General features: G+C 47.3%; 1 protein-coding gene across 1 annotated transcript in view; it reads left to right on the forward strand.

Annotated features, from left to right (window-relative positions):
* Nucleotides 1-24,249, forward strand: part of LOC144128039 (2-succinylbenzoate--CoA ligase-like) — a 91,768-nt gene extending 67,519 nt beyond the window's left edge. The window contains exons 6-9 of the mRNA XM_077661087.1: nucleotides 7,084-7,365; nucleotides 11,567-11,711; nucleotides 13,643-13,912; nucleotides 24,012-24,249. Of these exons, the coding sequence (XP_077517213.1) occupies nucleotides 7,084-7,365; nucleotides 11,567-11,711; nucleotides 13,643-13,912; nucleotides 24,012-24,124 (810 nt within the window). The 3' untranslated portion in view covers nucleotides 24,125-24,249. The remainder of the gene's footprint in view (nucleotides 1-7,083; nucleotides 7,366-11,566; nucleotides 11,712-13,642; nucleotides 13,913-24,011) is intronic.
* Nucleotides 24,250-24,920: the final 671 nt, after the last annotated feature.

Below are 24,920 nucleotides of genomic sequence, written 5' to 3' on the forward strand. Positions count from 1 at the left end.
CTTAGATAGTAATTCGTCCCGCCTCGAGCACATCAGATTGTTACGTAGGTGAATAGTCTTGCTGGGGCGTTAAAGGCGAAGCCCGAGCAGCACAGGTAATTCTCCCAATATTGGAAATGGCTGCTTTCGCTCGGGTATTTTGTTGTACCGGCTTTGCCAATATATCCCCAATACTGGGTCGATTGGCTGTGCTGCTGGGGGCCCGAAGAATCAGGAACAACAGCGTTCAGAAAGAACGTCCGAAGATTAATGATCCAGCGGCCCTACTTCATCCGGGCCCTTCGCTATCGTCTTCTTGAGCGCGTGCGACATTAGCCACTCCACTCGATAAGCATCAACCTGATACTCAGAAAGGAATGCGGTGCAGTGTGAGCGCGACCAAACGTGTTAAGGTAAGGCGGACCACGTGGACCGCCTCAGAGCGCTTGCGTCGCGGGGTTCTTGCGGTTCATGAGGAGCGACCTCATAACTGAGCTCAGCAACGCGTCGCAGAGCTCTATATAGACAAAAATAACGGCGCAGGAGATTTTCGCTCAGCCGACGTCGTCAGCCTGGGTACGAAACTCAGATAAGGTCGCCTGCTGGAAATTCGGCGTCCTTCGTCGCAGGTTCTAGCGTCGCGAGTCTCGGCCTTGCTATAAATTAAGTGCAGGTGTGATCGATATAAATGCCCCTCAGCGCCCATAAGGCTTGCATGGTTCACGGAATGTTCATCGATCGAAGCCCTCTTTCTTCGCCTCTGCCTCAGTGCATAATTTCAGGCCGCCACCTCTGCCCCTCGCTCTATAGTCTTGGATTCGCACACTTGCTAGTTGGCAGTGCGTTGTGGGAAAAGGCAGTCGTCATTTAGGTGGTCATCTACAACCCCAGCATGGCGTCAAGCGTTGCCCTCACCTCGAGTTCGTAAACTAGGCTGAACGGTATCATGTTGGTCGCTCCTTGAACGGATGTGCTGTACGAGAACGTGACACAACCTAAGACTTCGTCCTACACGTTAGACTTCATGTCCAAATAAATCAAGAGCGTGTCTGCGAACGTCTTGCTCAGGCGTTTCGTGAATCCTTTTGCCTAGACTGGTATGCAAACGTCCAGGTCGTCCAGGTTGTGGTGCGGTCGTACAGGCAGTTGTGCTCCTCGGGGACAGAAGCGCCTTCCCAGCATTACGGTGCCGACCTGTGAACGACGCGGTAAGGTTTGAGGCGGCCTACGTGAATGACATCGGTGATAGGGCGAGGGCCGATGGTGCATGGGGAGCGATTTCATAGGTGACGTTAGTCAGTCAGGGCGCCACACGTTAAGGGACACTGTAGTGGGAAAGAGGCTTCTCCAAGATACCGACGCGCCCAGAAGGCGACCACAAAAGGTAAAGTGACCCGGGTTCATAGTAGGCATCACAGTGTCGGTGGTCTTAGCAGACTTTTGATTGGGGTGTGATGTTCATTATTTGCAAGCACCTCGGCTTCAATTAGTTACCAATGCGGCATTAAAGGTGGTGTGATAGGTGTAAACACTGCCTGAGCGTACTGGAGCCAGGAGAGAACAGTGGAACAGGGAGAAGAATATAACTTCAAAACATGAACCCTGAATCTAGAAGGACTGCTCGATATTCTTTGCCAAAACACAATATGTAGAAATATAAAACAAGACCGAAAAATGCGGGAAATTAAAAGATCGGAAAATGGCCGCCTATAGACGGTTATTAAATCAGGCTTCACTAAATATTTGTAAACACTGGAAAGTTCATGATCAATAATGGCAAAAGACATAGTCATTGCACTTTTTGGGCCAATGATGGGAATTTTGAAGACGTTGAACAAACAACGATTTGTGAATAGCTTCTCCCGCATCGGCGCCACCTTCACGAATCTGACGGGATGCGCCGCAACGTGTAGCCTTCAAAGAACTTCAGCGCAGATGGCACTCCCCTTCGGCTCTCGGGAATTTCGATGAAGACGCGAAAATCAATATCAACGCTAATTTCAAGCAGCTTGGGTGTAGCCGCAGTTTTCGTATGGAATTGAATTATTGTCTCCGCAAGGTGCTCCCTGTCGTAGGTCAAGACAAGTATTCGACAATCAAGAAGGAGCGCTGCGCGTAATCTGAGCCATATCTAAATTCCGGTCCTACTTGTATGGTAGACCGTTGAAAATGGTAAGCGACCAAAATGATTCCTATTTGCTTGCCAAGGCCCCTCAGGCCGCCACGCTCCGTGAAGCTTGCACCTTCAAGAGCTCAACACCGCCATTTTCTACAACTCTAGACGCCAACACACTGATTCAGGCAGCTATTCGCGAGCCCCTGTTTACAGGCCGCTGGAAGACGACTATACGGATGCCTTTTATGGACCGATACGCACCAGCGATATCGCGACACGGCAGGGTTCAAACCGTGAGCTACAGTTTATCAACGAGTGCCTGCAAGGCAAAACATTTTCATCCAGTAGAGATACAGACGGGTCTTACCAATATTTTGTGTTGAGAACTTCCTCCACACGAAGTAGAATTCGCAATCATTAAGACCACCTTCCTTCTTGTCGTCCGTACAAATCGGTGTGGAGAAATTCTACAGGCGTCGCACGATAAACCAACAGCTGTGGAGTACAGCACCACTATCACTGGCACCGTCTGTCAGTTTACATCGTACACTGCATCCAGAGTTATCGTGGCTATAAGACCGACAAAATCCTGGCAACGAGACCGTGAGTATTTATGGAGGCTATTAAACCACCAAAGACGCCTTTCTGTCAGATCGGCACAGAACTATTTGTCGCCTGCCCAACGTTGATATCACTTAACTAGCGGATAACAGTAGTAATCTACTGCGTCACCCGCTACGCCCAAGCGAAAGCCTTACCAAGTGTTAGCTTGGTAGAAGTTAAGAGATTCTTCATTAAATACATCTTCCTTCGCCACGATGCTTCCGAAGTTGTAATCGTGGAGGGAGGAACTGCAAGTATGCCCACATTTTTCAAGCAATACTGTTGTACTGCGAAGCAAACCACCGGAAGAGGACTCCGTATTTGACCCACAGACTAACGGTCTTGCGGAACGCCTAAAGAAAACGATCGCCGGCATGCGAGCCATATGTGTTGAAGCCGAGCACGAGACATGAGACGTTAGCCCGCCTTACGCCGCCTTCACCTACGCTGCCGTAGAATAGACCACCCAATTACGCCTTTTATACGGGTTTGCGGAATGGAGGCTATGACCACGCCATGCAGGTAAACGTCACCGACAAAGGCCACCTCGACTAATCTGCCTACCGAAAGCTCACCGAAGCCAGGTGACTTGCGCGGCGACGGAGCGGAGGTCAGGAGCAGACTACACCGGACGGTACAACCTACGATGACAGGACGTGGAATACGAGCCACAAAGTCTGGGTTTGGAACCAAATCTGCCGCCAAGGCCTTAGTAGAAAACTTTAAAGCCATTATTGCGGACATTACAAAACACCTAGACGGCTAGGCACACTGGACTATAAAGCCGTTTGTTCATGGTGGAGCGCCAGCATCCTAGCAACGACGGGCACGCGCATGAGTGGCGCATATAGAGAGAGGTCTTATTGACGGGAAAGACAGACAGAGAGGTTGGCCTGAAAAATGAATATCTGGCCTGCCTCTCTGCACTGGGGAACGGGAAGAGGAGAAAAAGAGGGTCATGATGGGGGATGATGATGATGGGAGGTGTCAGATGAAAAAAATACATAAAAACAGGGCATAGATTACGTTTAAACGTCGCCTTCATGCGCAAATACTTGCACTTAATAGGACAAGCGGACTCCCCGGACTGTATCACATGTGGCGTGCTAGAGAATATAGAACATGTTCTAGTGGCGTGTCCAGCATATGCACGTGAGTGGCGCACATAATGTGCTAATGTCTGATACCAAGCGTGAATGGACACTACTGTTTGCATTTTTCCTCTTTATTTTTGCAACCTTTCTGTTCATTTCACCCGTAGGGTCGATGCTTAAGAGATGGTTAATGTCGGATTGCAACTTTTGTTCATCGCCGGCACGTGGTGAAAGTGAGAGAAGGAATTTTATTACGACGCAGCAACAGGCGTCGATGACGTCCTGTGCTAGGGTCACCAAAGCCAACTGGACCCTCACCCTACCCCGCAACTGGTCACGCCCGCCGTGTCAGGATACAGGGGTTGTGACGCGGGAGCCCACCGGATTTCTCACGCAATATGCGTGTCACGCGCATCTCCTTCTATGCTATTCACGGTTGTCGAGGGCATTTCTCGGCTGATTTAGAAAGTACTTCGTCGTCTTTAATTCAGTGCGGTGGGACCCGCCGCGGTGGCTGAGTGGTTATGGCGCTCGGCTGCCGGCCCGAAAGACGCGGGTTCGATCCCGGCCGCTGCGGTCGAATTTCGATGGAGGCGAAATTCTAGAGGCTCGTGTACTGTCCGACGTCAGTGCACGTTAAAGAACCCCAGGTGGTTGAAATTTCCGGAGCCCTTCACTACGGCGTCTCTCATAGCCTGAGTTGCTTTGGGACGTTAAACCCCTATAAACCTATAAACCAATTCAGTGCGGTGGAGAGAAAGAGCGATTCTGTTCGTCGACCGCCCAGCACGCTCGCTGTTATTGCCGTCACCGAGTTGTTTCTCTTTGCGGGCGCAAAATCGCTCAATCAATAGCTTTAAAGTTTCATTCGAGCGTGCGAGATTTTGTTCTGGGGTGCCTGCCGTCACCACTACGAGACATTTTTTACAGGAGGTCACAGCTGCCAGGTCCTCCAATTGCAATAAGCTCATTTTTCATGGAGGAGAGCTGATGCGGAGTGACACGGAAAGCCGCTGTTCTCCAATTAGAGTTAGATGGCGTGCGGAACTTAGAAACTTACTAGTGATATTGCGACAGAGGTTTCATCACAAAATTTTCGTGTGCTGTTACGACGTGCTTTGTTCCCTTCAATCCATTTCTCTTTACATAGTTCCAAGGTCTGCGCACGGGTCCCATTCAGGGAAGACGCATGTGGTAGGCAAGTATAAGCGACTAACAAATTGTTTTCGGGAGTGAACTTGCAAGGTTAAAAGTTACAGAACCGGTTTTTTTACTGCGAAAGCACTACTTGTGGTGGTCTGTCCTTCTGATCGATTTTTGTGAAGCTTGACCTTGAAGGTGACCTTGACAAAACCTAGGATAGCTAAGCTCACGCACAAATAAAACAAATATTGCCGCGACTTGGTTTCGAACCCACTGCGGCGCGAACAGATCAGCCTCGCTGGCCTCTGCACTAGGTCACTGCGCTATCACCGCAGCTGATTACAGCTCTCACGCTGTGCACTGCACATCGTCGCATTCATCAACTTTCATCCGCGGCACGAACAGAGAAGATAATCTTAAGCTCAATCAGGGGCTTAGCCTGAACATAATATCGTCGTCAGAAGTGCCGGCGACTCAGCAAGAGAGGGCTTATTGACTTGAAAGGCAGAGAGGTTGGCCTGAAAAAATCTGGCCTGCTACTCTACACTGGGGAATGGGAAGAGGAGAAAGAAGAGGGTCACGATGGGGGGTGATGATGATGGGAGTAGGCAGACGAAAAAATACATAAAAAATGCACACTTTCTGACATCACAAACACGAGGAAAGGTCCGTGTCCCTGCAAATGTAATTGCAGATCCGTGACCCAGCAAAACAAACCCATGGGCCAACCAGGCTAAACATGCTTTCGCACGTCTACTTGGCATAAATGTGTAATCCCAAACGCTTAGCTTTCTTAGTGTTCATGTCAGGAAGTTTATTAACATTGAAAAATACGAAGAGGACTCATGTTTAGCCCAGACAGAACATGCCTGAATTCAAGTTAACCCGGCGTCCTGTGTAGGAAATGAAACACTATGACACAACGAAACACTTCGCTGCCTATTTATGGGTGGCCTCGTGCAGGAGGGGACGTGGAGAAACTGGGGCATGTCCACTGGCCACAGTTTGTAGCCAATGCCCGAGAGCGGCAACGGCTGTCAATGCGCGGCCCTAAAAGGCGCGAAGCCTTTCATGCAATGTACTTCATGCTTACACCTGTTCTCGATGTCGGAAGAGAATAGAAATTTTTGCTGCTTGTAAATTGGTTTGGTCAAAATTTAACTGTGGAGCTGTATTTGGCCCTTTTTTTTCGTTATTTTATTTTTATGCGCTCAGCCCCCGTCAGCATGAATTATTTGTGATCCGCCCATCCACCATCATTGCTTTTTTTTCGCTTTCGCGTGGTCTGACATATATCGCCGCCCACAGTAGATATGGAGGCCGTGCTAGACATCAATCGACTTAAGATGACAAATTCCCTGTATAAAAAAGGTACCGTTTAAATCGTGAAGAACACTTTTGTACCAAAAAAAGACAGGAGCAGTTATCTGAGCCTTGTGTATCCGAATTATGTGCAACCGGCACTTCCTTGGGGCTATCGAGTCGAAATATCATATTCGGCAATTACATGCACTTGGGAGCGACTGCATTGCCGCTGTAGTACGCCTGTATTACTCACTAACTTGCATTGTTCAGGTCTGCAAGCATTGAAAATAATCCTTGGGAGAAGTTGCTGCGAGCATTAAGCCCTGCTATGAAAGCAAGTTCTTTTATTCTCGACCATAACATGCTGTTGAGAAGGAGCTTGCTGATTTGAAGCACACGTGCATGCCTTGTCTCACGAAGACAGACTATATAAGAAGCAATTCAAAGATCACATAACTATTGTGCGGCTCACTAATCCAGCCAGATTTCGGAACAAATCTTCCAGAGTGTCATTATGCTGGCAGCCGTCCCTTCCCGTTTCACAGAAACCTAATCGTCTTCCTGTTCTGAATGCAAAATTTTCAAAAACTTCCTTACACTACTCCGCTTACCGTAGTCGAGCTTCGCCCGCTTAAGGGTTGCTCACCGCGATCATAACAAAATTTTAGCATATTCTCACAACGGGATATGTGGCTATCGTGCTACGGTTCAGGGAAAATGCACTGGTAAAGTTTTTCTGCGTGTATTTGCAGTAGGAAGCAGTGCCTCTTCGTACGTCATAAAAAGCGCGCACACAAGCTCAGTCACTTCCTCGCTGTTCCTCTGTTTCGCTCTTTGGCGCAGGCGACTGCGGCAATTTTTTTCCCGGCCCAGCTGCAAGGTCTGGTGCACGAGATGGAGCGCACAGGCCGAGGTCTACCGAGCATGCGGCGCATCGCAGTGGGTGGGAGCGTGCTCCCTACGCCCGTGGCAGAGGCAGCTCAGAAGGCATTCGTCGGTATCGAGAGGATGGTGAACATCTACGGCATGACTGAGTCTTGTGGACTCGTTCTCAGTCAGCCAATAACCGGCAAGCCACAAATCGGAGTTGACGTTGGTGTGCCCGTAACGATGGCAGAGGTCAAGGTACGCTAAGGAGTATGTTAATGTTATTCCACGACGGAAAGTCTCAGGATGGTAAAGAATTGAACACTTGCATCTCAGCGCCCAAATGCACAACTGGAATTCAGAACCAGTCGATTCTCTGGCATCCCGTAAACCGGGTATGGAAGATGTATGTGTAAAGGTGGTATGAAATATCTACAGGGAGCAAAGAGCGATCATAGTCCTCCGCACGGAAAGTATTAAAATACCAGGCAGAAAGGGCGACACTCAAAGTAAAGCAATTTACCCAGTGCTACTCAGCATATGTTTGTGAGAGGCCTTTAATAGGTTTGATTTGGAGGAGCTGGGAAGAAGTGCACGCGGACATTACCTTAGTACCCCCACATTTGTTGATTGTTTTCCTGCATGGTAACGCGCATGTATTTTCGCACGATGCAGTCAAATTTTTTCGCGCCACAGCGTCGAGGGTAATCGCATTTTCGAAATTCTAAAAACTGACATGGCTGTTACTAAAGACCGGCTATAAATAACTAATAGCAACCAGTTGCCTATCTGTGATAGATAGAAAGTTAGTTATCAGAAAATATTTAATCAGCTCACCACCTGACACAATTCACCTGCGTTCCTATGTCCGCCAGCACTGGTAATACTAGGCCGCAAAAGCAAGATTTTCACCCCAAAAAGCCAATTTTTGAAAATATTTGAGTCTTCTCTGAGGCACTTGGTATTCATGGTTGACAACAGCGCAGCAAACACGGCCAAAAGCGAAACTATACATAACAAGCGCTGACTTCAACTGAACCTTATTGCGAGAAGGGAAGAATGTATATATCGCGAATATTATGAAAAAAATTAAACTAAACTTGCATACAAGGCGCTAAATATATGCGCAAGTGTGCAACAAACACTCTGGCCACCGGAAGATAACACTGGACGCGTCATTATTCGCGCTATCAATCGAGATAGGCGCTATTTAGGAAATTTAATTCATTTTTGTGAAACCACAACTGACGACCGACTGACACAAGTGCCATAAACGATGTTTTTCGGCACCGATTAAGTTAAGTGACGTCTTTTTACAAAAGCTAGTGGATGTCAGGTCGTCCGAAGTTCATTTCATGCAGTGTTGGAATTCTCTATACGTTCCCGCTTGGTTGCGGTGCTGTGTGTATTGGTCAGGCCAGACGACGCCTAAATAAAATTCTTCAGGAACACTCCAACTCCAGCGTTAGTGACTCGTCTAAATCGTCCATTGATGTCGCCCCGCGTCGTCATACGTGTGGTTGCACCTCGGTTTTTTCTGGTACAGCCATTCGTTTTAGCCATAAAAACCACTCGGCTATAGAAATAATGGAGGTGTATTACATGCACATTCTGGCGAAACTCGCGTGAGTCGGCAACAGTCGTGGTTTCACAAAAATAATTAGATTTCCTAAATGGTGGCTGTCTTGATTGACAGCTTTAATAAGGATGAGTCCAAGGTTGTCTTCATATGGCCAGAGTGCGCACAGAGTGCCGTTGAACGGGTGCGCAGATAGTTCGCGCTTTTTATGCAGTTTTCTTTTTTGTTTGTTTTTTTCAAGACTCGTGTTGTATGCATTCTTCACTTCCCACAGTAAAGTTCAGTTGAAGTCACCGCTTGTTTTGTCTAGTCTCCCTTTTGCCCATGTTTGCTGCGCTGTTTTGAATCATGATTGCATACTCTATCTTGGCAGTATACTGACTTATGGCGCAGAAAGTTGGAAGCGAACGCATGACTTGAAATTAAATCAAACACGACGCAGCGAGTTACAGAAGAAAAAGATAAGCTTAACGTTAGCAGACGGCAAGGCATCAGAGGATGTACGAGAGCTCACTGGAGCTAATGTAATTCTTTCTCAGATCAACAAGAAGAAATTAACATGGGAAGCGCACGCGATGCAGAGATCAAGGTCTCCTCAGGCGACGGAGTGGATTCTAAGAGAAGTCAAACGTAGATGGGGTTGCAGAGGTTCATGCAGACGAAGGAGATGGGGAAGCCACAGCACGCGCACAACACGGCTAATCGGAGGTGAATTCGAGTGCCCTCTGTCCTTCAGTGGACACAGCGGGGCCGATGGTGATGATGACAGCCTCTGGGTGGGATGAAAATGTTTGTTCAGACCTCTGTTCAAAGAGATGGGGTCGAAAAATATTCCAGCCAGGGTTTTCTTGGTTTCCTAGTGAGCGCCTTTGACAAATGAAGGAATCCATTGTAAGGGTTTGGCCACGGAAAAGCAGGTACAGATTTATGAGTGGTGCTTGACACAATTCTAGTTAAGTTTGGCCATTTCGTTAGAATGCCTGCTCGAGAAGAGAACTCGGGCTACGCTGTCTGCAAGCGGTTATAGCAGTATCCACTCCGAATGGGCATCATGAATCGTCAGCATATTTCTACTCACCGCCATTCTGCGCATTAGGAGAGCCGAAAACTTTACGGGGTACGAGTGTGCGGAAAAAAATTTAAGTTCAGTCATGCTACCGAATCGTCTGAAACGCCTCAGTCGGTCCGGGGAAATTGTATTTTCCATCCTCTGGAAATAATACCAGTCGACTGGGCCGCAAGCCAGTGCTGCATGCGAGAACTCGCATCCCGTAATCTTTTTCTGTGCACAGTACACGTATTCCTCCCCAGGGCGAGACGGCGCCACGTTTCCTTCAATAATTTCTTGAGGTCGACATGTTATCTCCGGCTCGTCAGTGCAACGTCATCTCTTAATTAGTCAGAGCAGATAGCTGTATGCTTTAACTCCAGCCCAGTACCTTTCTATGCATAGAATCTCTGAGCGCCGTCGAGGCCATCAAGGTATCTGTGAGGGGTTGTGTCGTCGCTGCAACGCGCAAAAGCTCACGGCTGTCTCCTTGTGCTTCTTAGAAGTTTCGGCAATTTCCCTTTCGTCGCCAGGCGAGCTCTGAGGAACACATAGACTCGGAGGCCGTCCAGTTGTCACCAGCACCCAACTACATTTACCAGCTGCTAGCCAGGTGCTCACGAACGTTGGATCAAGAAACTCGTAGTGATATTTGCATACCTTTCTAGCGCCATTCCCAGCCCGTCACCCCTGCCGTACATACCCCCATGTGGCCTTACTGCTTCTCCCATGCGTACCCGAGTGTACCAGATGTGTACTTATATTTAGAACGTGCAAACGACTTAAAAATCGGGTTTTTGAGGTAAAGAGAAGCTTTTTGCGGCATTGTAATACCTGTGTTGGTGCACGTCAAAAACCAAGAAAATGAGGCAAACGAGTGAAGTTTTGAACTAAATTCTAACAGTTAATTACTTTTTAAACTATTGCCAATAGGCACTGGAATGCAATTACAGACTTGTAACTGGCCGTTAGTAATAGCCATATTAGTTTTTAGACTTTCGAAAACGCGATTACCCTCACCGCTTTGTGTCAACTAATTCCTGCCATTTTTCGAGTCTTTCGAAAGCCGCACACTTGCGGAAGAGCTCAAAGCGACGTCAATCAAATCCTTACACTCCTCGACGCACGTACCATGCGACAATCTCAGTCCCGCGCGTGTTGTGGTGCCCCTCGCTTCTCGCCATTTCGGTGCTCTAGCGCAGCCGCAGCAGAGAATATCAATTTGTACATGCGTCATGGAGTGTCGCGATTTGATTGACGTCGCTCTGCGCCCTCTCGCAACCGCGCGTGTTTTGCATGTTGCGAGAATTGGGCCAAATTATTCGAGCCTTAGCAGAGAGGGTAATCCCGTTTATAAATTCTAAAAATGGTTGGCTAAAAATCTCTAATTGCAATCATGTGCCCATCTCTAACAGAAAAAAGCTTCACTATTTCAATTCAGTTAAACACTGTAATAGTTAACATGATTCACCTGTTATTTACGTCCGCTCACACTGGTATCACTATGAAGCGAAAAGCTTTTATGTACCTCAAAACCATAGTTTTAAATATTTCGGTCGTTCTAAAAAAAAAACACCCAGTACGTTTCAGTTAAGCAGAATTCAAACAATATTAACTCACTGCTGCTAAGGCAAGCCATTCTAGAGCCACAGCCAAATCAAGAAAAAGATTTGTATGTCCCTGACTTTCTCTACTGACAGTCAACTAAATGAGAAAAATTGCACTTATAAATCATGTACCGAAAATTATTTTGTCCTTTTCATGTATTTGCTCATTTAAAACTTAACCTTTCGTGTCCACTAAACTTGATACTACCTGTCATAAATTTCTAGGTGGAAGATGTGACGACTGGCGAGAAACTAGGCCCTCATGAAACAGGGGAGATTTGCTACCGGAGCGAATCCGTGGTCAAAAGCTACTACAAGAGACCAAAAGCGAATGCCGAGCTGGTTGACCTGGAAGGATGGCGCAAGTCAGGTGCGCATTTGTTGCAGACTATATAACCGTTCATTTGCTGCAGAACCTGAGTGTAGCGTTGTCAGGAAAAGGCGCCGCGTGTAGAGGGCAGCGAAGAGCTTCTGGAGGGGTCTGGATATCGGGAGTGGGCGCAGCGAAGCGCGCTTGAATAGTGGCAGAAGACAAAGGATGCGGGAGCAAAGTTCGGCACGTAGGGGGCAAACGAACGCGTGCACAATGACAATTCTCACGTAGGAAACAGCAGGCACACAAAATGCGTGCAAGAAGGACCGCATTGTTTGTATTCTAGCGAGCGCTGAAAGCGGGCACACCAGGCGATCGCAGAGGAAAGTACGCAGGGATGGCAGCCCGGGCAATGAGAGCTAAAGCAGCCGGCGTGAAGAGGAAAGTGCGGTTGCACTTCGTGGAACGAATCCATGCGACGTTGAGAGTTCTCCTGGAGAAACTCTTGCTAGGCTTGGCCGCAGGAAGCAGGGCCTGCGTCGAAAGGGCAGCTGGTCGTGGCAGTCACAGGGGGGCACAGAAGAAAATCCGCCGAGGAAACCAGCTGAAACTGCGTCGCGGCAAAAACTTGTCTAAGGACGGCCGCCCGCTAATGCAATGCCCGGCATTTGATGCTGCGCGGGGGGTTAAGAGCCAAAATGGCGGCGGTCGTCGCCGCCCGTCGGCTGGGAGCCGACGGGATTGAATCGAGAAATGCCGCCTGGAGCGATAGCACACTAAGACGGCTCGGATAACACAAAAGTCGCAGCAGTCGTGATGGTAAAAATTCTAAAAGAATGCAATAAGGGACTCTTCGTCGATACAAAAAAAAACTTTGTGTACAGTGGCGTCTGGGTGTGATGACGATGACCGATTTAGCCGGACCAGCGGTGTGCAATTTCCAGTCGTTGCTGTCATCGCAGAATCCCAAAACGAGAAGGGCCGTCCACAAGACGACGCTGGTGCCCCTCCTCTCGTACTGCTCCTGTATATGCTCCTGCAAGAAGCAGATTTGCGCGCAGGTCAGCCATTGTGTTCAGATGTATTGGTAAAGCGCCCTTTGAGGGGGAGAAGCCGTGACTAAAGCATCGGCGGCGGTGTTCGCTACTTCGCTTGCTTTTCCTAAGGCCTAAGGTTGCGACGAATCAGAAGCAATATGCTTTCCTCGTACTGTTTAAACTCACAGCCATTGATGCAACAGTCCAGCATTGTTTCGAATAAATACATTACGCTGCAAACTTGATCGTCACATGAGTCGTCCTGACATATTCGCTGGTTTGCCCAGCGTTCTGCTGCATTAAGGCGTGAAGGGGTCGCCATGCTTTTAATTAAGCAACAGACAGTACAGACCATGCTCAATAGAGACGTTTATCACAGCATGTAGAGCCACCGGTGCAGGGCACCGTTCATCGTAGAAACAGCACCAATACCAGAGAGCACGGTCAGATGACACCATGTGCCTCTACATGGCGCCTCAGGGAAGTCTGCATATGAGAAGCAGCGCTGCATTTGTGCAGTCGCCTGCGCCTTAATGAAATTGAACATTTTACGTCAGCGGGATGATGTCGCTGCTCCGCCAATCCCGTTACGAGGTGCGCGGGGATAAAATGTCGCCCAAATATGCTCCCTGCGGAAGCATTTAAGGAAAGCTATCCTCCCGCGTTGTTCAACGTTAATTCCGTTCCGAGAAATCTCGGGGAAACTTGCTGCTCGCGGTTGGCTACGGGACAAAGTAGGAGAGGAGGTTGGCCGCCTTGGGCAGGCAACGGGAGCGGCAAATACCCGCCATTTTAAATATCCATGTCCCTCCTTATGTGAGCAACTTGTTTTACTGTGGAGTAGTTATTTAGTCACTCTTCGACTCTACATCGCAAAAATAAACGCCGAGCAAATCATTTCAGTTGGCGCTTACGCCTCCCCCCTTGAATTACTTGAAATGGCTTCTGCAGGCGACTGCGGGTACTACGACGACGATGGGCGGTTCTACATCGTGGGCCGACTCAAGCAGATGATAAAGTGCATGGATAACCAGGTGGTTCCGGCCGAACTGGAAGAGCTACTGCTGCGCGAACACGCGGCAGAAATCGCCGAGTTATCCGTGGTGGGCCTTCCGCACAGAGAGTTTGGTGAGGTGCCCGCGGCTGCAGCTGTGCTCACGGAAGAAGGTCGCAGGCGCGATCGCCACCGACTCGTCGAGAGCATCAAGGACACTGTTAGACGTGAGTGCTCTCTGCTGTGATCTGGAGCTCACCGATACGGACACGCTGTGTGGCCCGGGAGCGGCGCGTGAAGAAATGGAGCCCTCTCACTTTCGAGGCATCTGCTGCGCGACTTTTTGTATAAAATAAGTAGCCACATACTCATATGCACAGGGACATATCCGCCCACAGGAGCTCTCAAACCACGCAGTGTTAAGTTAATGCATGCAACGGTGTTTGTGGTTTTTCCCCAACCTGAACATTTTTTAATTTCGCGAAGCGATACCGACGGGATGTCCGACACATCCGACCTGCCAAGGAGAGATGCCACACGCCTCGATGATCACCCTTTTTAGTCCGCTAAGAAAGTTGTACATAAGACAACTGATTGGTGTCCTTCACTGGGCCACAGTATTTTGAGCCATTCGAAAGATGTAAGCCAATCGAATAGAAAATATGCTAGCTCTAACAACTATCACTGATCCTCTCCGTGGCGAGGAGATAGAGCTCACTCACCATTAGCGATTGCTTTCGTTAGGAAACTCCCTTCCTATATTCCCACCACCTTCAGGTTTAATTTTGGAGCAACGATGCAGTACTTTCGCAAAGACAGCATTTGTATTCTTATAGCATCCCACTCAATGCTCACAGCACCGATTCTAAGGAAGTGGCTGCGTAGAGACAGCGTTAGTATGAAGAAAGCCAACCTGTTTCTTCTCTTTTTAACTATCGTTGCGAAAAGTTGTTTTGAATGCTACATGTTAAGTGCATTGCCCGACGTCAGACAGTGTTCGTGAGGTCAAGTGACGTGGCGAACATACAAGCAGTCCCGCGGCTCCACCGTCTATTTTATCCTACAAGATGGGAGGTAGTATAAATAGTTGGTGAGGATGGTTAACTGGGTGATTTAGAGTGGATGTCCTTTTAGAAAGTTTAGCTCCAAAAAGACGAGGACAGAGAGCAAAATCACAGACACGGGCGCTGTCTCAGTATATATGAGATATTTTCTGTAATAGGATACAGAGAATGTATAGTAGAGTCTCTTATTTTCCTCACCTACACCTTAGTCTTGCATGGCAATCGTTTTTGATGGCATGAAAAGTGCGCTTAAACTTCACACTACCTCATCTGAGATAGAGACATGCTGCGCGCACATAATTCCTTTACCTGAACTTTGTTTTCCTTATGTTTCTGTGACGATGCAATTCTTTGTAATACATGCTCTTTTTCAATCCATGCTAACAGTTGAAGCGCGTGCCCTGTTAGCTATATCTAAACTCATATGATTTCGTACGCTGACATTAACTTTACCGTGTTCACTCCGTCTTTGGCCCCGCAGGTTTTTCATTCTTCTACATTTTATTCCCGCCCTGCTTAGCCAACTTTCACGTGTTCTACTTATTTTCTGTCGTATTTTACATACTCTGACCATTTTCTGTTCTTCATTTGCACTCCCCCTACCCCTCATGTTATTTTCTATCATCTCCGATACTTTTTTTCTGGGGGATAGGGGTAGTACACACGATCCGCTGTTTTTCTTTTCTTTTTTTCATCCTGTGACTTATATTTGAGCCGCACAGGTAACTATGTTCTTGTTTATTGTCCATTCGTTGATAGCTGTATCAGATTTTTCGAACGTTATCAAGGCATTCTACGGGCTATCATTTGGCCCCTACCGCGCCACGTGGTCCAGCGTGAGTGTTACTTATCGTGCTGGTTTCATTAAGTACAAAGAGATGGCAGTCAGCGCCCGTGATGTCGTGTCTGTTCCCTCTTTTGATGTTTTTTTTATTTTAATGTCAGAAACGCCTTAGTTTGAACTTGTGTTAGTTAAAATTCGCACGTGCTCCAGGAAAATGATAGTGGGAGTTTGCTATCGTACTCCGCCCTGTTCACCCACCTTTACCGACGACCTTCATGCCGTCATCCACATCATTACAAAAAGGTATGCGAATATTCCTTTCATTTTACTAGGCGACATTAATTCTTTAGTATGGTGCTGTCCAATATCATACCTATTGTAATATTTTTCCCAGGTAAGACTACATGTTTTTGAATTTGTGCTCTACCAGCTAGTAATGTAGGCATCTCGAATTACGCCTACTATACTGCTAATATCTTGGGTTTAGTATTCACCTCTTCACCTGACCTTTTCTAGCCTCTATAGTAGCCGCGAGGCTTGAGTGATCACTTACTGCTTCATTTTTCTTTGACCTGCACCGTGGCTTATAAGAGCAACCACAATAAATATATCCGCGATATTGACCATGTTCTTGACTGGACAAGACCACGACTTGACTGGAACTAACCCTTAAGAAATGCAAGTACATGCGAGTTTCCCGTCGTAATACTACATTGCCCTCATATCATCTTAATAATTGTAACATCGAACCTGTGTCCTATTACAAATACCTAGGCATATTTCTTTCTATAATGTCTCTTGTAAGACTCATATAGATTATATAACCAACAACGCTAATCACATGCTGGGCCATAATATTGATCTTTTTCTAGTCACGTGAAATTGTTTTCAAATCGTTAGTTCATATAGAACTGGAAAATGCTGCATTTTTCTGGGACCCCAGTCAAGAGACGCTCATCTATCAAATAGAATCTCTCCAGAACCGAGCGGCTCGTTTCATTCTTTCAAACTATCACCGCAACTCTAGCGGCACTACTACGACATCAAGCTTATCACTACCTCTGCTGTCACAAGGTAGAAAAATATTCCGCCTTTGCCGACTCAATAATATTTCTTATGAAAAGGCCATTCTTAAGAATAAGATGATAATATATATCGCCCTGTTATGTTTCACATCGTATAGACCATCGTCATAAAGTTGGTATTACTTCATGCTAAACCAAACTTGAACGTGATAGCGCTAAAGGCCCCGTTACGCAGAAAATCCGGTGTCGACACTGTCGGCGTTGTGAGAGAAAAACCACGAGCACGATTCTGGCAGGTGGAGCCCAGAGAGCAGCCTAGGAGGCAGGTGAGCCACATAGGTCACGTGACCTTGCGGCGTCATCCCAACCTGGCCACCGGATAGTGAGCAAGCTGCCCACCGTGGCAGGTAGCAGTTAAACGTTAATGATTGGTCGCTCGGGGAGAGCAACCTGGGCCGCACAAGGCCCACCGCTGGGAGCACCTGCCATCGCAGGGCAGTGGCGCATCGCTTAACTGCTTCACCACAGCGCCAGCAGCGGTATGGAGACTCGCACGCATCTATGAATGTTAAGTATAGAATGACCTTCTGCATGGAAATTAACCCACTACAGCTATCGCGTCATACCCTTAAGGCGGAGCTTAAGTGTCCCCTCCAATTTATACAATTCATTCATCCCAAGTACGTGAATGAGTTGGAGTCAGTTTCTCGGATCTATCGTCGGAATTTCTGATAATTGTGCGTACAAGTCTGCATTGATTGACCTGCTGGTGTCATAAACCCAAGATACTGCAGCATTGTCATTTTTGTTGTTTTTTCTACTTAATTTCCTGATACTCCCAATCTTTTTAAAGTGGTTCTTCACCTTGGTGCATACGCTCATGTAAATGTTTTTTGAGAATGATATCTCTTGTTTTTTTTCAAGTTTACGCCTTGTATGCTTACCTGGTTTTTCTTCGTCCTGTTTGCGGTTTGTACGATATGCTTTTTGTAACCCTACTTTTCTTTCTTTTCGTAAGCCTTGTATATATATATATTGATTTATACGTGTGTATACTGCCGCATTTTTTCACTTCCGAATGTAACCCACACCCCTCTGTAATTCCAGCGGGCTCTTAGGGTAATGATGTAAATAAATAAATGCACTTTCAGGAGAGTGATCACATCTACAGCCTTTCTTAGAACCCTTCTGCTTGCGCAAAATGAGTGTCAAAGGGCGTTCGCCTGGCAACAACCTGATTTGCACCCATACGTCCGGCTATTCTGTGGCGTAAAACTCTTTACTTAGCAGAAATTTGGACGCGCTTCGGTTAAATCAGAGACGCGACGGAAACGCTAGGATTCAGGGCACCGGTGATTAAGGGATGTTAGTGGTGAATAAGCGACTCAGAAATGCTGCCCCTCTATGACGAGTTGTGCTAGCCTGCCTTCAGTTTTCTTCGCGCATAGCATTAGGGTGCCTTGATGCCCGCTCGCGTCCACTTTCAGGCTGGGGACACCCTTTGTGCCACCCCACGCCGCCGTTTCCCCCTCGTAGCGGCATGTTGGGTCCCACGCGTCAGTTGCGTACAGTGTGCTATGCGTGTGGCGGGGTTTGTGTGAGGTTGCGGGGCGACTGAAATAACGCGACTGAACTGGAAATAAGCAGTGCATAGTTCTTTCGTTCCTGGCAATAATATTTTGGCACTTCTGAGTGTATATTATGCATGGTGCAGTCGCTCTAACTTCACGGCAATCGATAACTTATGACGGCCTGCTGTGTTCCACACTCACTCGTTAAACTGAAAAAGGACGCTGGTTATATAGCGCACCTCCCCCAATGTGAAATGGGCTCTACTCCTAGGTGAAGATATTATTTACAGGTCAGGTAGAGCAGTTGTAACTTTGAGTCTCAGCTAAGTCGCCGAATTCAGCAGAAGCATGCTGCATTTGTTATTCGAGCATAAGGACTGTCCACAAGGCGCCAATCTTCCAGGATATGCCAGCAGCGCGGAGGATGACCTGCCAAATGTAGCTATTTCTGCGTAGTTAACACTAACTTTTGAAACATTCTCTGAAATTCCCCCCCCCCCCCCCCCCTTTTTATTACTGCCCCATGTGCGGTGAATTCCACGTGGTAATGGCAAATTTCTCTTGCGAACGGTCCGTCGCCACAAAGCTGTGGCACGTCTGAAACCTAATGGTCATATTTTCTCAACTGCTTCTCTTAGTGGCTTATTCCGCAAAAGAATCGTGCAGAGGGTTAATTTTGGCTCTGAACGGAGTTGACTACATGTAGATTGATGATACGATGGGACGATATTTTGCTGATTCGTAGTTGCTAAGTAGCCTTATTCGTGGACAAATTTAACTGATACGTTTAATTTTTCTTTTCGAAAATTGCAGAAAAAAGCCATCAAAAGCGACTGATTCCCAAAGAAGCCTCACAAAATAATCCACTGCTAAGCACTTCGTTTTAATCCCATTATCCCTGTCAAGCTAAACTAAGAAAGGAGAGTCAGGCAATGCGAGCCGCCTCCTTCGATTCCGCGGAACCATCTCCTCCAGGTTCCAAAAGACACTGGCCTGACGCCTCACTAAATAGTATTCGGGCAAGGCAGTAGTTCTCTCATAAAGATAGGGGCCTGGGCTAGTTGAAAAACCGCGTTTGACATAAAGCGCGCTGAAAGGCACGGACCAGTCAACACGACAGACAAGCTCTCATCCCCACAGCTATCATCAAGAGCAAAAAAAAAACTAAACTAAGAAATACCTGCCCAGAAACATCCTTAATAAATTTTACTGATGTGGCTTCTTGGTGCTAACGAAATGAGCCTTTTTTTCCTTCAGGAGCACGGACTATTGGGCTAGTTGGTGCATTGCAAACACGTACAAGCTCAGACTCTTTCTTCGTATGTTCGTGTTTTTTTGAGCTTGTACGTGTTTTTTTTCTTGTAGTGGAGAAAAAAAGGTTCCTTTGGTTGGCGTCACGCAGCCACGACTTCTTTGCTTACTGGCGCAAATGATGCAGGTACTGCGCCAGGATTTCCTGTAATCTGGCGCAGAGAAGTAGAGGAGGGAGGTGGGAGGGGTTTAGAATTGCCTTCGTGACATAAAGAGAAACAAATTGAAAAAAATGAAGGACGAGAGTTCACATACTCGCTTGCCAGCGATAGCGCGCCTGAGTAATTTGGGTACCTACTGGGAAACGTCTTTGTCGTCATGTTCTGTAGAAAGCGCTCGGCAAATTTGGTGTGCCCTGGAAAGTTTTAATCCTCGCCGCTCCTTGGCGCAATCAACATCAACTGCAGGACGATTGCAGCTTTCCCGTCCTACGTCATCGGCGCACGTGCTAGCGGTCTGGTGGGGAAAACATGCGACTTTTGATAGCATGGTGCAGATGGTGCGATGTGTACTGAGAGCACTTGGGTGAATTAAATGGCAGGTGAAGAGGTTAGAATTTTACGAGTTTAACGGGGTGGAATGTGTGAAACTTGCAAGTAAAGCATGCGAAGTATTTTTGTGCTAGGCTTTTAAATGGTTATGTAATCGCAGAATAAAGCCGCATCGGCGTTCAGGCTTCTCTGCAGTGCGCAGCGACGGGCAAAGGACGCAACTATCACGTCACGTAGGGCGGCGCTGCGTTTCCAGCTAAGAAAATGTTGTTTCAAGGAAGTAAACCGACGCCTCTTAAGGTGAAGCCCACGAAGCATTGTTTGGCGGTGTTATAAAACGCACGACAGCTTGGGGGCGAAGGCAGCTGACGACTAAAGTTTCAGCAACAATGACGTCATCGCGAGTTTCTCTTACGCAGTGAGGAGAAGCCTGATGATCATTGAAGTTTTAATCGGCGATTGCGTCACTATTTTAAACGCTAGCACGAACCAACTTGGCACGCTTAACGTAGAAACGTCATTAAAATGAGCTCTTGGGTGAGTTGGTAACTTGTCTTAATGCATGGCAGCAGCGCAAAAAAAAACACACACACACAAGAGAAGAATAAGCAGCGTCTGTGCGTGTCTCTCAGTGTCTATTCTTCTCTTGTTTGTGTTTTTTTTACACTGCTGCTATGCCTAAGAAAAACAGAAGCTTCATGAATTCGATTTCTTAAAGAACCTCAAATTCTCAAAAAACTATTTCACCTTCCCTTTAAGGCCGCAGTGCGTAATGATGCGTCTCAAATCAGGAGAACGAAGGCGGCGAAGAACGCTCGAAACATACAAAACGCAACAAGCTTCGCGTTATTGCGTACGCCAGCCGTCTCCTTTCTGTGTCAGAGCGCAACTATTCTATCACCGAGCGGGAATGCCTCGCTCTGGTTTGGGCTATTGCAAAATTCCGCCCTTACTTGTTTGGGCACCCTTTCTTTGTTATCACGGATCACCACTCCTTATGCTGGCTTTCTTCGCTCAAAGACCCTACTGGCCGGCTGGGGCGCTGGGCTCCTCGCATTCAAGAGTACACATTTTGTGTCGTCCACAAGTGCGGCCGCTTGCACCAGGACGCGGATTGCTTGTCCCGTTACCCTGTCGATCCGCCTTCCTCCAACGAATGCGAGGCTGACGCCTGCGTCTTATCCATCTCGGCCTTCCGCAACATTGCGCAAGAACAGCGCTTGGATTCGTCGCTACGTTCCCTCATCGACCGCCTCACTGCCAACCGCTGTGATGTGTCCCTCGCCCCGTTTGTGCTCCATGAGAACGTCCTCTACCGGCGCAATATGCGGCCTGACGGCGCTGACCTCTTGCTCGTGGTCCCTCAACACCTGCGCAGCAGCGTCCTTGAACAGCTTCACGACGTTCCCACGGCCGGTCATCTTGGAGTCTCCCGCACCTACGACAGCGTGCGCCGCCGCTTCTTTTGGCCCGGTCTATACCGGTCTATACCGGTCTATACCCTTGGGCCGCGCCCCTTTGCTTGAAGTGAGCTCTTGTTGTGTTGTGCATGATGCAGCAGTCGGAAATCAAGCTATGGGGGACTGCTGTGTTCCCTGGTGTTCTGCTCACGCTAGAAAAGGACAGCCGCTATTTTGCTTTGTTCGGTGAAGCGAGCGCAGAAAAAGTCGGAATCGCATTTCAAGCGAGACGACTCAAAACTCCGAGGTATGCGAGGCAAGGCATGCTTGCATTCCAGAACAGTTTTTGTTGGGGGCGGAGGTATAACGCGTAACTTTAACGTTCCATCCTCGTAAACTAAAATTAGCAGCCGCCAAAGGCGACATCGCCCACTTGACTTCATGGTGAACGAGAATCTATCTGAATGGCAGTCTTTGGAAAATATGCAAATGCAGCACGAAATAAGTAATCCTGTTGGTTTGAAAAGTAATGAAAATAAAGTATCCTGGTCAACAGATTTCACCGCAGTATGGCCCTTTGTGAGAATGTAACGAATGTTCACAAGGCGCCGTGTTGCTCAGCAGATTAGCTGAAAAAGAAGATATATTTTTGCGTAAATAACTCTGATTCGCTCTTTATACAATCTGTGGTACCACCCTGTCTTCGGAGGACACCATTTTTGTGGAATACCACGTGGGAAACGCACTTTTCTATTCGAAAAAACCCGCCGCCGCATTGCTCCAGTGTAGCCGAACGGGAGAGTAGGACCCAACATGTTGCCATCGAGGCACCCTACATGGATGGATGGATGGATGGATGGATACGGCTGAACCCTTTACATCGGGCGGTGGCTCAAGCCACCTAGCCATGACTCATGAAATTTTACTCTTCTCTTGATTTTAGCCATCAATCAGATAACATTCGCTTGGTTACTTCTACCCACTTAAAATCTACTTTCCCTTCACTGTCCTTAAACCCCAGTGCCTTGTATAAATCAGCCCCGCTGCTTTCCACTGTAGGGTGAAGCCCTTTACATAAAAGTATCAAATGTTCAGTCGTTTCCTCCTCCTCTCCGCACGCAACGCACAACGTGTCTATCTCAAGGTACCTGACTCTTTATGTCTTAGTCCGCAAAACTCCCTTCCTGGCCTCAAACAACAAAGAGCTTCCCCTACAATTATCATAGATATTTAATTTGGCAATTTTCTGCTTAAAAATCTTGTATGTTCCCAGTGCTGATTTGGTCAGCATCCATGTTTTCCACAAAGCTCTCTGTTTATTTAACCTTTTTCTTAACTGATAACTGCTAATTTGCCCCCTACTGCTGTCCAGATATTTGCTTGTCAATTTTCTAGTCTGCTTTCTCCATTTCGTATCAACATTCCTTATATACAGGTATCTGAAAACTTTCCTATCCCACTGCTTTTCCCCCATTTTTCTCAATCGCTCCTCAAATGCTATCTTACTGCTATCTTCTCTGCTCTCGAACGACGCCCATCCCATATCACCTTGTACCCCCTGATTTGGTGTATTGCCATGTGCTCCCAAAGCTAGGCTCCCTACGCCACGTTGTTTAATTTCTAGCCTTGCTTGAACATCTGGTCGCATGCACAGGACCGCATTACCGAAAGTCAGGCTAGGAACCATCACCCATTTCCAAATCCCTCTTACCACTTCATACCTATTGTCATTCCACTGTGCTCTATTTTTCATGACAGCTGCATTCCTACTATCTTTATTCATTACATATTTTTCATGCTCTGTCAGATACTCAGCGTCGTTATTTATCCACACCCCAAGATACTTGTACTCATCCACTATTTCTAGCGTGAACTCCTGTATTCTATGCTCGCCGACTTCATCATTATATATCATGACTGCAGTTTTTTCCTTACTAAACTTGAGACCTTATCTATCTCCCTCTGTACCACATATGTCTATCAACATAGCATGGAGTTGTAGCGCCTACATGCGGCGCCCACTGAAACCACAACACGCAATATATGGCGATGGTCCAGCAGATGGCGCCCGTCTAGTGAATGCAGAATGCACAGACTTCTTAGAAACGCATCTTCGAGTTATGTAATGAGGCGTCCATGAACGGGCGACATAAGCGGGAATGAAAACGCAGGCGCTTCCACAAGCTCCGCTGCTGGCGGTTGTCCGCAACGCACTCAACGTTAGAGACGCTAAGCCGCGTCTAGTTGGCCGATACACCACAGCTTTCGCTCTTTAACCAGGTTCAACAATAGTTAAACCACAGCTATTTTATTTTCACGAACTAAAGGTATGTAGATGTAGGACTTTTCTTTCGGCATTCTGAATAATTTGTATACCGTTACTTTGAACGTTTTCTCCAATTCCGTGACATACAAATTCATGGTGATTTACTGTATAGTGAGGTGCTGTCTGACAAGCTCTTGATGGCAGTCCGCGCTTTTGTCGTTCTGTACTACTTTTTCTTGCGTGTGCTTTCGGCACCATTTCTTGGGCAGTGAACTACCCGAATGTCTACTTATCGATTTTAGATGATAATGGAGCTACTGGTGACTAACGGTCGGCTGCTACGTGCACTCGAGGTTTTAAGCTTTTGCCGACACCATGTACTGTTAAACCGCGTTTTTCTCTCTGTTTGCGCAGGTAACCTAGCCGTCCACAAGCACCTCTACGGTGGCGTCTTCTTTTTTGACTCGTTGCCAAAGACGGAGACAGCCAAAATCGACCGACCAGCGCTGGTCCACTTACTCGTATGAGGCTAACACTCAGCGACGAAGTCAAACAATCTCTTCTCGAGTGGCGTGTGGTACGCGCATTCGTGCTGCCCTGGCCGTTGCTCGAAGCAGAATTATTTACAGCAGTGCATACTCTCATACGTGCGTCCGCCCATTCCAGCCATTCTGACTATTTGTCGGAACAATAAAAAAAATTCGTGGCCAGTGCAATGGATAGTGATGTATAAAGGAGAACATATGCTGCCGTTTAGCTTTTTGCGGCATCTTTAGCACATCGAACGCAAAACGAAGAAACCATGTCCTTGTGTATAACAATGCGCACACTCTGGCATTTTGGACAATGAAAAAGCTGATGAAGCGGCCCGTAAAGGCCACCAACATCGGCGATACATTCGGACCTTCTTCACAAATTCTGATGCGTCACAAATGGCTAAAAGAACTGATTCAAAAGAAAAAATGCATCGGATCTGGAGCTTGCCGACACATCACTACCAATTTCTTTACTCAGTCGACCCACATCTCGGATCAAGACTCCCACCCAGAATTCCTCGCTGCCTGGAAACACTTTATCACCGACTGCGCCTGAGCGCTGCATTTACAAACGGCTTGCGATACCGTTTCAGTCAAACGAACGCTTTGTGACAACTCCGGCTGGATCGAATTTGTGATTAATATCTCGCTCGAGTGCTCTGCATATGTTGACGAGCGTGCGTACTACGAACAGTGCATGGAAAAGCTCTCCCCTGTGTCTCTAACCATGGACAGTCTTTTAGGTCTCTTAGCCTGCCCTAGGCATCAGAGACATGCAATGAACTTT

Source organism: Amblyomma americanum, chromosome 4, assembly GCF_052857255.1.
Source record: "Amblyomma americanum isolate KBUSLIRL-KWMA chromosome 4, ASM5285725v1, whole genome shotgun sequence".
In the NCBI taxonomy this organism is placed as follows: domain Eukaryota; kingdom Metazoa; phylum Arthropoda; class Arachnida; order Ixodida; family Ixodidae; genus Amblyomma; species Amblyomma americanum.